The sequence below is a fragment of the Leiobunum rupestre genome, chromosome 2 (genome assembly GCF_980474605.1).
Source record: "Leiobunum rupestre chromosome 2, qqLeiRupe1.1.hap1, whole genome shotgun sequence".
NCBI classification, from domain to species: domain Eukaryota; kingdom Metazoa; phylum Arthropoda; class Arachnida; order Opiliones; family Sclerosomatidae; genus Leiobunum; species Leiobunum rupestre.
The window spans coordinates 85685434-85703290 of NC_143385.1; the positions used below are offsets into that span (position 1 = coordinate 85685434).

Below are 17857 nucleotides of genomic sequence, written 5' to 3' on the forward strand. Positions count from 1 at the left end.
GGATTTCTTTTGCCAGTTTTCCTTTAAGTTTTCTTCCGCCCTCGTGGTAAGCCAACCGCAGAACACGTTGGCCTACCACCAGGATATTTGCGCGGCGGGAAGAAAACTTAAAGGAAAACTGGCCGAAGAAATCCTAGGCCTTTAAAATTAACACTTATCTTTGCAAAATGATTTATCAGAACCTAAAACTGGCTAAAAGAAATTAAAGTTGCGTTTCTGAAGGTATTTATTTTTCAAATTTGAGATTTAGACGCGTTTTGTGTGGCATTTATCAACCCGAGCGTGGTTGCTCTGCCATGTAAGATAATATTTTAGATGTAGAAATTTTTAAAAAGAAGATGTCGCTACGGCCCTATCATCGTACGTTTATTTTCTTCTCACCAGGACAACGCCTTTACCACGGGCCCCTATGGTACACTTGTACTTATGGGGACCTTATCATAGGCTAATGATACGATGCGGATCACCCTCCATTGAGGCCACGCTTAGCTTTTTCACAGCGCACGATTCTGTTTTTTCAAGTAATTGAGTTCTAACAGGTCATATCGATTGGAAAGAGAGCCATTATTGCATGTCCACGAAGGCGCTTTGCGGGACTCATGGAGACTGTGGCCAGAGGCTGCCAAGGAGAAGACGGCGCTGGAATCGCGTGCTGTGTTTCGCGTTGTTCGATATATTGGATTATGAGTCTTAGAAGCGATACGTTTAAGAGAGATTTTAATTCTTTCTTGGATGTGAATGTCGTCAGTGCAAAACGTGTCGTAACAACGAGGTGATCCTTTTGAGGTAAATTGAATTCCTTTTCTTAATCGGTATTGCAATGTTGTTGTTTCTATCCAAAATAATGCGTTCAAATATTTAAATGGGTAGATATATATGATTGTTTTGCGATGTTAATTACTTGTCAATTTCGGTATAGTTATGTTGTGCTCTCTAGCCAGAAGAGTGAATCCAAATATCCCAATAGAACTAAAATCATCTCAATAAACGTAGGAGTTAGCAGGCGCGTAGGAACATTTTGGATTAAGGGGGGTACAGCTTGGATGCTATATTTGGCGCCCCCTCATTGGCAGGCTTTTTGCACCCCTTCTAAAACAAGTTGGCGCCCCTTTCCCATTTCAAGGGGGGTACATTTTACCCCTATACCCCCCGTTCCTACGCCACTGGAATTTTGGGTGAACAACACTCAACTTTTTTTGGGTAGGTGACCAATTTTTGGCTGTACACTTTGTCTGACATCAATAACTATTTGAAATTCGACCGATGAAATTACGGTATTTCGTGACGTCACTGACTCGGTAACTTTGAAATATTTGACCCGTCGTCTGCTAACTGTCTAATATTGCTATTATCGAAATAGCAGACATAAATAATTTAAACAAGCGAAACTTCATTGGAAGACCACGAAACGTTAGCCCTCGAGTGAACAATAGTTGAAAACAAAATGTGAACATCGGATATCAACCACAAATTTTGTACCAATAAAATTGGCGTTCTATAATATTTAATAAAAGGAAATTTGAAAAATACATTTTATATTTTTATTTTCGATGATAATTATATTTAAAAATAATAAAGCAATATTTTTCCAAGATATTACGAAAGCTTCGAAATGCTATCATGAATGTGATGCACGGAAAAATTATCAAAATTTAAAAAATTTAATTTTAAATAAATAATTGTCTCGCTCATAATTTATGTAGAAACTTTGAAGAAGACATTGGACAGAGTTAAAAAAATCCAAAATTAACCGATTCCTTTTATGTTGAATATTTTTGTTTGATTACGCAGTGAAATAACGATATCTCAACGTGGCGCTAATATTTGTAATATTCCTATATTTTGAAATTATAATATTCACCTAGGTTACCTTAGCTATATAGTGATGTAGAAGCATTAAATTGAATGCTACTTTACATATTTGTCTTATACTAAAACGTAGCTGATATAAACAAGGCGACCTTGAACTAGAAAATGGACATCTAGACCTTCAAAATGGCGATTTTTAAGAATGCTAATGTGTTCCAAGTAACTTCCAATCCAACTTTAACGAATAGTCAATTAGAAAATTTAATTTTGCAATAGTGTCGAAGTGTTAATTGGAAGCCGCTACTGAATATACAATTTAAAAAATGGATTTTCTTAATTTTAATTAATTATTTTTATTAGATTGCTCAATCAGTATTTCTGTTCTGTATAATCTACACTCAGATACACGTTCCATCTAAATGTTATCGAGGAACTGGAAAAAAATCTCGATCAATGAGCGTGTGCAGAAGAGGCTGCTATCGAAATATCAAAATATCGATTTTAAAAGTTAAATTTTAAGTAGTGGCAGAATGATACGCTACATCCGGTATTTCAGTCAAATCATAACTAAATTCTATAAGCGGACTTAAGATACCCATTTATTTTGTTGACCAAGACTTACATCGGCATTACAGACAGCCACGATTTTCAATTTGCCCAATCCTATCGATATTTTGATAGTAGCCTCTTCTGCACACGCACATTGTCATTGTCGACGAATCATTTTTTATTGTGACAGAATATCCCTCTACAGCTCTCAGAAATCTTCGAAATCGCTTTCCAAATAGAAGCTGCGTTCAGTAAGACTCAACGGAGAGGAAACAGTTTTCTGAAAAAATATTTTCGTTGAGACCGTTGCTTTGCGTCTTGTTGAACGCTTTTTACTATTGCTATAAATTTAGTAAAATATCGTCTGCCACGTCGTCTGCAGCTAGCCTTCCCAAAAGCTCTGACGTCAATAAACAGTTGATCAACAAATTAACCGTCTCTTCCAGGCGCTTACTTCGTTGACTCTCCGTTTGCAAACGTGACGGCAAAACCGGAAATGCGAAAAGTCGTACAGTACACTGTTAAAAAAATTCGTTCAGAAGACGTTCAACTTAGAACAGTCTGTTCAAAAATGAACGATAGCGTTCTAAAGGTATGTAACAGAGAACGGTGTGTTCAAGATATTTTTTTCGTTCAAATAAGAACGAATGCTCTTTCGCCCTCTGGAGGAAGGCTTGTAAACTACACAATAGAATAGATTCGTTCCCCTTAGAACAGATTTTACTCACAATCCTATATGGATTTCTTTGTATTGGTTTCATGTACATGTACTAACATGTAAGCGTGACACTTTCAACGTATGACCAAAAGTAACCCATAAGTGACACTATTTTGCGGAAAACGTCGTAAGGCCAAAAGTAACAAACAAGTATAACATCCATAAAGTAATAAATGAGTGGTTTAGAATGCGCTTTGTTATAGGTAGTTTTTCGTACATTATTATGTTGTTTTAAGTTAGTGTACTGGTTGATTAAACTATTACTCGTAGTAGTTTATTTACATGGTGAGTTAGAACAGGTTGTAATGAAGTTGTTTTTGTAGCTGTATGTACAGTGTGTTTGGAAATTTACCGAAGATTCAATTTCATTAGCGACTCAAATGGCGTTAGGTCTGTAACGCTGTTTCTCAGAAACTATCCCACCTATTGAAAAGAAACTTCACGCAAATAACGATATAAATAACCTCCGTGTCCTAACGAAGTGGAAAACGAAAAAGGGTTGTGAAAGGTCCAAATTTATAGGACACGCACAGTTTTTTTTAAGTATATTTTTATTTAATTGGCAAGGTAGACGAAATTCGTTCGGAAATGTAATTGCCCAAGTTCCAGAATTAAAATTTACAGAAAATATTTCGTAATATACTGCAATTTGGTTTGACGTTTTAGCATATAAATAAATTCTAAAACCGATCTTTACCAGTTCTCGGCCTCTCGGCTGAGAATAGAATGTAATATCTTTGGCGCTTTGAAAAGGTTTTAAACATGTTTCCTGATTTTACGCATATCACTTTCGTGGTAGATATTTTAAGCTTAATAAGATGGTTGTAGTTGAGGTTGGAACTAAATTCAATTAAACTAGTTTTAGGCCGGGTTTTCCTTTTCGGTGGGCAATGGGTTAGGTTAGGTCACTTTGATTAATTAAGCATGATGAACCGCCGGCAGGAGACATGAGCTATAATTTTGAAAGCAATTACTTCATGTACTCTTTGTATTGGATAACGATAAAGCGTTTCAAGTCGAACGAGAAAATGATCCACGGCGAACGGCAAAGAGTTCTACCGCGAACGACAAAGCGTTCCACCGCAAACGACAAAACGTTCTAATTTGAACAAAGAAGGTTTGTTCAATATAGAACATCTAAGTTCAATATTGAACCATCAACCATCGTTCTTTATCGAACGAATATTTTTTGTTCATATTAGAACAAAATGGCGTTCTGTTACAGGGCAATTTGTTCAAATTAGAACATTTTTTTTAACAGTGTAGCGAATGCGCATTCAACGGCTCAGCCGCTTATCATTACTGAACGTAGCCAGAGCATAAATTCGAAAACCTGTGGATTGTTTTGAGAATCTTGGTGAAAATTTATTACAGTCAAGGCTATTTCCAACGGGGTGGTGGCTTTTAAAAAGTCGGACTCTACTTGACAAATTTGTGGCTGCGCCGCTGCGAAGGAAATACCAAATTATCCATCCGAACCATCTATCACTTAACCCCAGAACATGGTGTCAAGGTCAATTTGTAGCTGCCTGAACCACCACGTTTCTGATATTCAGTCATTCATGAGCTTGACCAACTTAATAAACTATGATTAACCCCTATGAGAGTGACCACCAATGCTGTAGAATATTTGCTTAAATTGGTACAGGTGGTTCAAAATCTGATTAGCTGACCCCATTATTAGAAAGGTTAAGCTACCCATTGTAGTGGGGTGGATGTAGTGGTTAGCGCTTTCACCTCGCAGGCTTGCAGCAAGAGGAGCCGGATTCGAGCTCAGCTTGTGGCACTGGGTCGAGGGGCTGTAGCTTTGACTGTCCTAAAGTGATTACGTTATCGATTACAGATTTAGCACTACCAAAGGCTGTAATCGGTGAACAGCATTTAAGGAAGTCGTTAGCCCCTCGCACTGGTTGAAAACTCGGAACTACTTCTTTTGCATTATGTTTGCAAGTTCTCTCCCCACTGGCTTTCCCTTTCCACCGAGTTCTTTGGTTTCCCCTTGCCCTAAATCTTGTAGAGGTTAACGTTAATAGTTAGTGTATGGAGCTGTTAGCTCGCGTGACATGAAGGACTTGCATTGTAACCCGGCCACCTGTTTAGAAGGCATTATAAGTCGCTAGATGACTCGGGCCTAAGGTGGTGCCTTGGGTATTAGCCGAGCTGATTATTATTAAAAAACAAACGTGAACGGTGGAACTTTTAGAGTGTAGATTTTACAGAATGAAGTTACGTCTACATTCCTACAAGTTTTCCCTACACTTTTATAGCGCTGGCTTAACCTGTTCATTACTTTTAATAGGCCACTTCATAAATTGAACACGAAGTAATTTGAACAATGTAACTCTCAGTCTCGACAAAACGATCCACTAAAACGGACACCAGAAGTCGATATTACAAAGATATTGTAACCATTGTTTTACACTGTCCTCCGTCTCCGGGTGACTGTTAAACTGTAACATCTGCCCCGAAGAAATTCACCTATAAATTCTCACGCTTTTCCGTTCAATAAACTCATTTATTCTTTTTCTCATATTGTTGTCTGCACGCGACGCTTTTGCGTCCTCAACCAAGGCCCGAAAAATTACCGTATTCTCCGTTATTGGAAAGAGATTCGAAGGCGCCATACGAGCCTTTTTAAATGGTAAAAGAAAATGTTTCTTACGAGGGTCGCGAATCAATACGGCGATTCGTCGCGCGTGCAATGTAGGTTATTCGAAGTTAGCGTGTTCGGCTTTGTAGATCGTTGCCAAAGCAACGCGTCCAAAACATTCGGTAAACTAAACCAGCAACAGTTACGTGACATTCCTAATTTAGCGACGGGTATAAGGGTGATCGTATACGCGAATTGAAAAACGAGTCAAATAAAATAGCCCAAGAGCTAACTTCTCGGCTAAGGTAATCGTTGTTTCGCAATTTGAATATGCGACTGTTTAGCAGTTGAGTTCGCGATATAGCTATCGTTCTGACGACCATCCCATTTAAGGTACGTATGTAAGCTGGATGTCATCCTTTACGACGGATAATCTAATACCTGCCATGGGCGTGTAAATTGTCGCATTTTTTGCCGTGGATTTAGATTTCCTGTCGCCAAACTGTCGTTTTCGGTACGCCAAAGCTAGGGTTTGTTTCGTTTTGATTTTCCGGCAGAACGTGAATAATATTCGGCTTGATTTTATAGAGTGACCTTTTAAAATATGAATGAAAAATCGAACTATTTTAATGAAAACCTTGTAAAGTCATAAATAATAAATTTCTTGAATTTTGATTTTTCTTCAGTTTAAATGTATTGCTTAAAGAAGTCTAGCTTTAACGAATTTAACCCTAGCAAAAGTTAAAGAACTTTATGAACTTTGATATTTCACGGTAATTTTTGACGTCTACAGCATCCTAATATAGTAAATTATTCCCTTAATTAATAAAATGTTAACCATTAAACTCATGCAACGAAATTACTTAGAGATTTAATTTTCTTTTAAACGTCCCGTCGCTAGAATCGGTTGAACGTAACTTTGCTTTTATTACTTAAAAATAACTTTTCTATGTCCTAATTTACAAGAATTCATAACTGTCCCTAGGAATGTTTATTCCACGTACTTTTAATTATATTCCCCACCCATCACCAGCAATAGGGTCAGAGTGCTTTTGTTGCGAAATGAGCAACAGTCTAAATATGGGAATTATGCTATTAAAATTATTCCTAGTAGCATGTATGAGTTTCCGATGATGGTGTTCGAAACCCGTCTTCTTAGCTTCGATAATTATCACAATCCATTACTGAAAATCACTGATCAATAGATTTCGCCCAATTTTATTTTAACGTATCGTTATTGTAGAATATCCATACCTCTTTACCGCGTATGGTAAGATCACTCTGACGGCTTTGGCTCCGCCTACGAGAGAAAAAATCCCCTCTGCGCGCGCTCCCCTCTCACGTTGTCAATGGTTAATGTTAACATAATGACGTAAAAAAAACAGTCAACCACATCGAGACGAAAATCTGTCGCGATAAGCATTCCAAGTAGAGGTATGGATTCCTATTATTGTAGAATATTATCCATAACGTTACATTAATAAAATGAAATAGAAAAAATAAATTTATTATGACGAGTGTCACCCTTCTGAAGCTGAAACTATCATCATCATTAATTGCATTTTCCTGAGGGTGACACCGCGTGTGGTCCACAGCCACCACCCCCCTAGAGACGCTAATGGATTGCCGTACGATTTTTACACCTATGATTAGCTAAAAGAATACGTATGTATTACTTTATTTTATTAACCCAAGGTTCAACGCCACCACAGACAGGTTAAGTTACCCTGGAAAACACGTAGGGATCATTTGTAGGATTGTAGACGAAGCTTCACAATGTACGCTCCTAAAATCCTGTCTATATTTTTCGGTCGATAAAATAACGAGGAACAGAACATTTTATATATAGAAAAAGTATTCTTTAACAAGTACCGATGGAGATATATAATATTTGTATGACAAATTTGCCGGGTCATTAATTTACCAATCGAATTTCGATTATTTAGTATCCCTATTTTTTTACGTCGACAAGTTGACGTACCGATTGAATTCATATTAACAGGAAGCTATATAGGTATACACTTGGAATGTCTAAGGAAGATTTTTACGGCCGTGCTGAAGCTCGTAGAAATGGGCGTGTCTTAAAGCGGGAAAACTCACGAGAAAAACTCACGCGCCTCGCTACCCTCATTCGACGAAAACTCGTCGTTAAGCCTAGTCATGGTTATTATATTATTAGCTTACCTGATTATCTCTTTTATAACCATACAAATACCTGAAATTAGGTATCACTACACTTCTTTCGCGAAAAACATTATAATTACTTTAAAATATTAAGTACGATAACAAATTGAGGTTTTTAAATCCATTGTTTTATAAGCCTATTTTGAGCATTCTTTTCGCGTCAAACCTCCAGCCTATGAATTTGAAATGTCGTGTTACGTCTTACACTTGAAGTAGTTAAGCCCCGTTTTTTCTCGACGCGCTTTCGTATCAACGTCCCAATGGAACCTTAGACATTCCAAGCGTGTACCTCTATAGTTTCCTGATATCAATAAAATGTGTTAACGTTATTTTTTTATATAAATCTAGGCAGAAAGGCTAAAGGCAAATTTTCCTTGTATCACCGTCCAGAAATTAGCAAATGTAAAAGAAAGTCGACCACAGAATTATAATTTGTGTTTTCTCCTAGAAAACAGGTGGCATTGCTAATATAAATTATCGAACACCAGACAGTTAATAGAATCTGATTAGAATTTATTTGATGTAAAGGCCCGTCCACACTATCCATTTTCTGCTCGGGTCGCTTCTTCGCTTGAAACGCGAGAATAGCATGTTAGTTTCGCATCTCGTCCACACTTAAATTCGTTCGATTTTAGCTCGAAAAATTTCATCCAATAAGCGTCTAGCCTATGCTCACGTGTCTCACGTGGTACTTTTTGACGTCACTAATCCTCTCTGGAATGTATAGACGTCTGCTTTTTGGCTGTTTTACTTTCGTGTAGTATAAAGATGGACAAAAATTGCAATTAATGAGGAAAATTTAATTAATGAAGTGAAAGGGTTCCCCGAACTTTGGAACACCAACTTCTGAGCGTACTTCAAACCGGCGCCATTTTGGATCCGTGGTTGACAACCAAAATAGTTACGTCATTGTGGAGTGATGTTATTGGATGATTGGACGCGTACCATGACTAGCCAAAGATTTCTCGCGAGATCGCGACGACTTGTGTTTATTGCGTATAAACAAATGTTTGTAGTGTGGACGAGTCGCGTAACAAGCGTGTGAAGCACGCGCGCGCGAACTTAGATGCGATTTCCTCATAGTGTGGACGGGCCTTACGCGGAATCATCACATCGTAGGTTCCTCGCGTGATTTAAACTTTGACCTCAAATATCTCTGACCACTGATGAAATTTTAAAATTCCTGCTTTGTCAAAATATTCCGCTAGGTATAACCTAGGAGCAACAAACACAAGGAGAACGCAGCTAGCCTTTTAACACGCTAACGCAATGTTGTGTACAAATTTCATTGGACCTTTACGCTGAACGTTTTACGGGCGGGGGGGGGGGAGAAAATTTCCGAATTTTCCCCTTCCAACGGCAGCAGGCGCTAAAGCATCTAACTAATGGAAATTGTACGCAAGAAAATGCATGGCTTTTGACGGATTGCGTGCTCCTTGTGTGAGGTGCCCTGTTTGTTGCTAGTAGGTTTAACCATGAGAGATCTTGGCGTTGTTACGGTTTTTAAATATTGTATACTTAACACTTTTTCGAAATCAATAATGAGGAAGAGTTCAACTCCGATTATGCTGAACTATGGCACCTAGGAGCAACAAACACAAGGAGAACGCAGCTAGCCTTTAAACACGCTAACGAAGGGTTGTGTACGAATTTCATTGGACGAGCGTCACGAGCCTTTACGCTGAAAGTTTTACGGGCGGGGGGGGGGGGAGCGTTTAGCCAATGAAAAATTTACACAAGAAAATCCACGACTTTTGACGGGTTGCGTTCTCCTTGTGTGGGGTGTTGTGTTTGTTGCTCCTAGATGGCACTAAACAACATTGGGGTGCTCTCAGTTTCTTTTAAAAAAAGCGCGCGGCGCACGCTCGGTGAGACGAACCGAATAACACGTGACACAGAAGGGATAAAGCCGAGGGGTCAGGCTTTCAAAGAAATCCCGTATACTTTCCAAGAAATCCGAAATCCAGGCTAGATTTCTTTAAAATCTGCATGGAGATTCTTTCCAAATCGAGAAATTCGACAAGAAATCCTGAAATCCGTCGAGATATCCAAAAAACCGATAAGCAATCCTGAAATCCGTCAAGAAACCCGAGACAAAAGAAATTCAGCTCTTGAAATCCCGGTTTCAAAATCCCGTACCCATTTTTACTGCATGTCCGACCCTCGGATAAAGCCCACTTAAATCGTGTAGCGCCGAACTCCACGTAAAGATTTTTCTCATTAAATTATTTTGACGTTTTGTTTGATATCGTTTCAGAAGTAGCATCTCCATCGAGGGTCAACAGCAATTGTAACTTAGTTGCCCACGTGCGACGACCATCAATAGGCGGGCAAAATGCCGCGACCTATGTCCGCTCAGACGCGAAACGAGGCGCTCATGAAGGAGAATGCCGGCAGACAAGCCAGGAACTCCACAGACCCCGTTGAGAAGATTAGACTGCTATGTCTTCAAAGAGGCACTCAAGGAATTCTTGGAATGGGGAAGTACGGATTTTAACCCTACAATGTCCTCTTTTTTGTTACCAAAAGTTTATAATACCCATCGTTTGGAAGTTAGATAGTTAGCTTAGTCAAATCGCGTTACAACAAAGTTCCACCTTGGATTATTAATATAAGCTTCGTTTACGGGATATTGGCGGCTTACAAACTGCTGATATGCCTTTAGCGCCATCTACCGGTCTTAGCCATTTGGTGGGACAAACCATTACGCTCGAGTTAACGTGCTTCCAACATACGTAAATATTTATTACTACATTATCTATAACTATAAGTCTTAAAGTTTGTCCTTTTATTTATTTATTTAATTATTTGTATGTCATGTTCCTAAAAACTCGAGAACGGTTACCTCTAGAGCTTTGAAATTTTAACTCAATGTTCAGGGCCTACTTCCAAATACCTGACATGGTTATTAATCTAATTTAATTTTACTCATAATTAAATTTTATTTTACTCGACTTTGGACTTTCGCCTCTTTGCTTCCCTTATCTATATTTCCGGCTGGTCTCGACTTTCAATTTTTTTCTCGACTTCCACCCCTTTGCTTCCCTTCTCCTTTTTTATTAAATGTCGCGTGGTCGCGCCGCGATTGGTTTTAAAACGTCGCCCAGTTGGTTTTCTTCTCTTGAGTTCCTCGCGCCCGTCCCGACCTTTAAACTTTTTTAACGGGTTAGTGTGAAATTCGTAGAAGGGGAGTTGGTGTGAAAGAAAGGGTCTTCGTAGAAGGGGAGGTTTAGTTGCGATTTTGAAGAAGTTCGGGACTTTTTGCTACGCGTGTTGCGTTTTTGCCGTGATAGGGCAATGCAGCGACCGACAGATTCTGATATTTCGGAGGTTACGTGCCGGATAAAATAAAGACACTGCATTTACAACGACTATGTAATTGTTGCTAATCCCGAGAGGCTCCGTAATCGATGTACAAATTTGTAGCTTTAACAAAGGCTGTATTCGGGTTCAAATGCCTGTAATCCTTGTACAGAATTTCAGGAAGTGGTTAGCCTCCCGGCTAATCCTATCTTCAGAGTCTAGGTGGCGTAACGGCGCACAGTGGGGTAAACTGAGCCCAGACCTGTTCAAAATTAATATCTCAAAAACCGTTTCTTGTACTAATTTCAAATTTTTGTGATACTTAACACGTGTTGGGGGACAATTAAAAATGATAACATCGATGACCCTGAACCATGTCTTCAAGGCCATTGAAAAATCATCTCGAGAATCGTTAGATTTAGAAACTTCGTTCCAATTAGAAAGTTGTTCCTCATCATGTTTAATGTCTGAATAACTTTAGCCCGAATTCATTTGATCAATTGAAAGCTGAAAAACAAGTTGGTCATTAAGTAAACAATGCTAAACTGCTTACAATAAAAATTTAATAAATCCAAAAATTACCAAAATGGGCAAGATGTTACAACGATTAATCGTTGGAAATCTTACTGAAAACCTCTGCTGTATAATAAAATTTGAAATTATTACAGGAAACGGTTTTGATGTTATCGCCATGGAACGTTTTTAAATTGGACACCCTTTTTGAAAATCTGCACAAAAAATAGAAAATAGGCAAATATCGGCCAAATGTTTAATCGATATTGTGATAAATAATGAACATTCATGAACTTTAATCAAAAATTGTAACTTAATCTACCTAAATTCATAACTAAAAGTCACATTAATTATCCGTCACTGTAGAAAGGCCTTTTTTTTCGAACAGTGCGTCATTAAAGTTGGCCGTGGTCTTATCTATAGTTGTTTCGCGTGGTAAGTATAGAGCTAATTTTTTCGAAGTCCCGGAAGGAAGTGGGTAATTGCTATAGACTACGCGCGGGGCAGCTACATAGAAGTGTAGGGTAGAAGGTTTATGTTATCTTTGGCTGATCCAAACAGCACCTTTTCGTTTCCCGTTCATTTTCCCATTTCTTTGTGCAGACTTTTCCGAATAATGGATGACAATGGCAGCGGAGATTTAAGCGTCGATGAATTCAAAAAAGGGTTGCACGATATTGGCATGGACATCACCGATGAAGAAGTCCAAGAAATATTTAGCATTTTTGACGCCGATGGCTCGGGATCCATCAAATACGATGAATTCCTCAAATCGATTAGGGTACGTCTCTTTCTCCAACAATATACTTATTTCTACTTAATCGTGAGACGTATTTTATCGATGTAATTCGCGACCGAAACGAGTCTAGGTTTCATAACGGCGCCATCTTATCGAATCTGTTCCATTGCGCCGAATCCCATTCGACCGAACCCAATCCCATTCGACCGAAAAATCCGCACTTCTCCGGGTTTAGGATTCGGTTTTATCCGTTTCAGCATCTGTCAGATCAGCATGCAGTGTTACCTAACCTAACCTAACCAGGCAATTTTTAAAGTGGTCAAAGCAGACGAAAAGTCAATTGTGAATATTGCGTCAGTCGATGAGAAAAATACAAAACCCGCCTTTGGGCTAATTTCATCAAACGGAATTCGGTCTAATGGGAATCGGCGCAATGGGAAGATACCATCTTATCTACAGACCAATAAAAAAGTTATAAGAACGTTTTTTTTAAAATAAACTTAACAAAATATAAGAAAATTACGCTAAAGTTATATTAAAATGCAAGTCAACTTTACGAATATCGATGAGGAAAAAACTAATAGCGTCTGCTTTAACCGCTACCTATTTAGGTTCAATGGCGAACCAAAGGGGGCGTAGCGATAGTTTTCAAGTCTCGAATAATTTTTATTAATTTTAATAATATTGTTCACAAATTTAAATTTCGCGGCATTTTCTCCTCCTTTTTTCGAATCCAAAAGTAAAACCAAACCTCTAGACTAGTTAAAAAAAAATTATTTTTCCGAATCCAAAATATTTTCCGGAAATTTTGATGCATTTAATTTTTCCGGAAGAAAGTGTCGGCTCAACGTGAAGTACCTCAGATGTCGCTAGCGTCGAAATTCAAACAATATGTTTAAGCTAAACTTTAATGGGCTTGTTTGTAAATTTGCCAATAATTTATATGATGTATTTCGACCCGCACAATTTTTTTCTTCCAAAATGACTTTCAAGCAAACAATATTAGGGAGATGGATATTAATATACTAAAAACATTATTTACTTCTGCTATAGCTTAAAGGTATTGCTTTTTTTAAAGTTTATCTTTTAATATTTTATTTATCTACTTCAGCCGGGGTATATGGGTGCCACTAATAAATAATAATAATTCTACTATTATTAGAACATTTCCAATTCTATTAAGTTTAATTTTAATCTTATGTCCAATTCCTTCATTCTAGCCTAAAATGTCACAGAACCGAATAAATTTGGTGGATCAAGCATTTGCAAAACTAGACAAATCAGGAGATGGCCAAGTGACCTTGGATGACCTACAAGGCTCCTTCAGCGTGCGAAACCACCCCGACTACTTGAACGGAGTCATGACCGAGAAACAACTATTGAACAAGTTTTTAGCCAAATTCGAAGACGGTGGAGTTGTGGACGGAGTTGTACGTAAACTACCTACGCTTCTTCCTTGATGATTTTAGGCCGGTTGAAGCTCCAAGAGAATTAGGGTGATCAAAGAGCCGACGGTTGAAACCGGATACCTATATTAACCAGTCTAGGCTCAAAGGTTTAATATAATTAAAAAAACAGCTATACACCACCTAAGCCATCGAGCGACTTTTAAAGCCATTATTTCAGGTGGCTGGGTTACAATGCGTAGGAGGGTGGTGGCAAGCCCGTCATACCACGCGAGCCAACAGCTCCCTACACTAAGTATTATCTTTAATCTCAACAAATTTTTATGGAAGGGGAAACCGAAGAGCTCGGAGGAAAACCCATTGAAACAGTGGAGAGAGAACTTGCAAACTCAACGCATATGAAGTTTTTCCGAGTTTTCACCCAGTGCTACAAGCTGGGATCGAACGCGGTACCTCTTGCTGCGAGGGGAAAGTGCTAACGCCTCCGTCACACCACCTATCGGATAGCTTTATAAAAAAGCCCACATTCGGAGCTCAAAAGTAGATAGCGTTAAAGAAAGGCGAACTCTCCAAGGTTGAAACCGGATAGCGTTATTTAAGAGACAAAGGTCGAAGCTTAAAACTGGATAGCATTCGGTCTCTTAAATAACGCTATGCAGTCTTAAGCTTCAACCTTCCTCTTAAATAACGCACTTCGGTTTCAATCTTCGACCTCTGTCTCTTAAATAACGCTATCCAGTTTTAAGTTTCGACCTTTCTCTCTTTTAACGCTATCCGGTTTCAATCTTCGACATCACCCTCTTAAATAACGCTATCCGGTTTCAATCTTAGACATCACCCTCTTAAATAACGCTATCCGGTTTCAATCTTCGACCTTTCTCTTAAATAACGCTATCCGGTTTCAATCTTCGACATCACCCTCTTAAATAACGCTATCCGGTTTCAATCTTCGACCTTTCTCTTAAATAACGCTATCCGGTTTCAATCTTCAACATCACCCTCTTAAATAACGCTATCCGGTTTCAATCTTCGACCTTTCTCTTAAATAACGCTATCCGGTTTCAATCTTCGACATCACCCTCTTAAATAACGCTATCCGGTTTCAATTTTCGACCTCTGTCTCTTAAAAAACGCTATCAGGTTTTAAGCTTCGAACTCTTTCTCTTAAATAGCACTCTCCGGTTTCAACCTTTGACCTCTGTCTCTTAAAAAACGCTATCAATTTTTAAGCTTCGAAATCTTTCTCTTAAATAACGCTCTCCAGTTTCAATCTTCGACCTCTTTCTCTTAAATAACGCTATCCGGTTTCAATCTTCGACCTCCGTCTCTTAAAAAACGCTATCAGGTCTTAAGCTTCGTCCTCTTTCTCTTAAATAACGCTCTCCGGTTTCAATCTTCGACCTCTTTCTCTTAAATAACGCCCTCCGGTTTCAATCTTCGACCTCTGTCTCTTAAATAACGCTATCAGGTTTTAAGCTTCGACTTCTTTCTCTTAAATAACGCCATCCGGTTTTAATCTTCGACCTTTTCCTCTTAAATAACTTTATCCGGTTTCAATCTTCGACCTCTGTCTCTTAGATAACGATATCAGGTTTTAAGCTTCGCCCTCTTTCTCTTAAATAACGCCCTCCAGTTTCAATCTTCGACCGCTATCTCTTAAATAACGCCCTCCTGTTTCAATCTTCGACCTCTGTGTCTTAAATAATGCTATCCGGTTTCAATCTTCGACTTCTGTCTCTTAAATAAAGCTTTCCAGTCTTAAGCTTCGGCCTTTCTCTTAAAAACTCTATCAGGTTTTAAGCTTCGAACTCTGAAGCGTATTTAAGAGACAGAGGACAAAGACTGAAACCGGATTGCGTTATTTAAGAGAAAGAGGTTGAAGCTTAAAACCTGATAGCGTTTTTTAGGAGACAGAGGTCGAAGATTGAAACCGGATAACGTTATTTAAGAGAAAGAGGTCGAAGTTTAAGACTGGATAGCTTTTTTTAAGAGACAGAAGTCGAAGCTTAAAACCGGATAGCGTTGTTTAAGAGACAGAGGTCGAAGGTTAAGAACGGATAGCGTTATTTAAGAGTCAGAGGTCGATTTTACTTCATCGGAAAGTTATTTTATTAATGGAGAGTTTAAGTCAGGGGTGACCAAATTTCCTATAATAAAGATCGCCTCTTTGCACGTCGGGATCACCATTCAGGCATTTAGGCATTTACTAAAGATCGACGATTGGGGCACTCTTGGTTTAAATTAAGAAACCTACATTTATAAATGGACAGGGTGATTGAGGGAGTTTGTTATAATTCGAGTGTTACGTTAATCTACAGGGTGATTGAAAAAAAATGAAATATCTAACGCATCGAGTATTAATCGTGTTGTGCTTCCACTGGCCCACTTTTCAGGCTATTAAAATCGAAATATTCAGATACTTGAAGATAATCACTTAGGTGAATCTTTATGTTCCCCCCTTCCAACAAACTGATCTAAAATTGTATCTGATCCATTACCCCAATAACCTATCTGGTGTATTTTGCTATAATTCATCTTACCAGATTGAATTAGCTAAATAGTTATCTGACATCTACGTTTAGTATTAGCAAATTGGAAAGTAAATTCAAATAAACCGTAATTAACATTTTGAAAGGAATTTTATCGTGGGATAATAGGCGAAACTATAAAGTAAATTTGGTCTTAACCAACTGGTTAAAATGGGAAAACAAAATGACGTGACTACCATTTCACAGCCAACTTCGATTCGGTAACTCGTGTTCATAGTTGGCCGTGCGACGGTAAAGAAAAAATTATACCTTGCAAATAAACTAAATACTGCAGACAACTAATTAACTTACTTCTTTCTTTTACAAAATGGTTTAAATAATAATTATAATTCTGTAATTTAGATGAATCGATCAAAATTTAAATCACCATTAGCAAAATAAAATGAATAATAGTTCGTATTTCTTAGGATAGATGGCACTGCAGTTCTCCACAAAGTCACGTGACTGTCATCTTTTCAGCCCCCCTGGACTTTATAGCTTCGCCTATTGAAAAGCATTCGAAATCTGCCCACCATTTCTCTGTCGGTTTCAAATAAATTCAGATTAGTTTAGGTCATAACCTATCTGGTTTAGATTTTATCTGATCTGATAATATTTGACCGTAAAGGTAAATAATATTGTATCTGATTTGTCACAATTATTTCCTAATTTTCCTCGGCTAATATAACACAACTGTTATCTGAGAATCGGTTGTAAGTACTAGCTAGGATCAGCAAACACAAGGAGAACGCAGCTAGTCTTTAAACACGCTAAGGCAGTGTTGTGTACAAATTTCATTGGACTAGCCCTCGCTGAACGTTTTACGGAAAGGGGGAAGATAATTTCCGAATTTTGCCCTTCCGACGGCAGCGGGCGCTAATGCATCTAACCAATGCAAAATGTACGCGAGAAAATGCGCGACTTTTGACGGGTTGCGTTCTCCTTGCGTGGGCAGTGCTGCGTTTGTTGCTCCTAGGAACTAGTATGGCGTACTCGAATGCCAGTGACATCATGATTACTTTGCATTACAGGTAACCAAAGACGAATTTCACGATTACTATTCGGGGGTGAGTGCGTCCATCGACCAAGACGGATATTTCGACCTAATGATGAGAACCGCTTGGAAACTTTAACCAAGAAGCACCGACATTCTGGCTCTGTCAATTCTATTCTCTGACCATCTTTCAAACAGAAAATGATAAAGCACAAGCATCGCATGCTTTAAAGCAACTGTCGGCTCTATCATTGCCACCTGTATTATCAAAAGGCCCCTCTTATTAGAGATGGCCATGAATCTAGCCGAATCTTCGAAAAAAATTACTTTCGTGGAGAGCGTGGAGCCATCTATTAAGGGGAACTGAAGCTAAAATTCAAAATAGCGTAACAATAACGTCGCCAGAGCTTGGAGGAGGGAAGTATTCTGGAGTGGAAAAGTCGGGCGCCACCTGTGGCTTTGTAAAATTCCCATCATGCTCTTTTTGGTCGGACGTCATAAAGCCAGAATGATGGCAGATAAAG

At 38.5% G+C, this 17857-nt stretch overlaps 1 protein-coding gene across 1 annotated transcript; it reads left to right on the forward strand.

Moving 5' to 3' along the window:
* Nucleotides 1-755: 755 nt before the first annotated feature.
* Nucleotides 756-17559, forward strand: LOC149960197 (calcyphosin-like protein). The gene is made up of 5 exons (XM_090165188.1): nucleotides 756-786; nucleotides 10108-10334; nucleotides 12270-12447; nucleotides 13626-13835; nucleotides 17371-17559. The coding sequence occupies exons 2-5, from the start codon at nucleotides 10186-10188 to the stop codon at nucleotides 17470-17472; spliced, it is 639 nt and encodes a 212-aa protein (XP_090021314.1). The 5' UTR covers nucleotides 756-786; nucleotides 10108-10185; the 3' UTR covers nucleotides 17473-17559.
* Nucleotides 17560-17857: the final 298 nt, after the last annotated feature.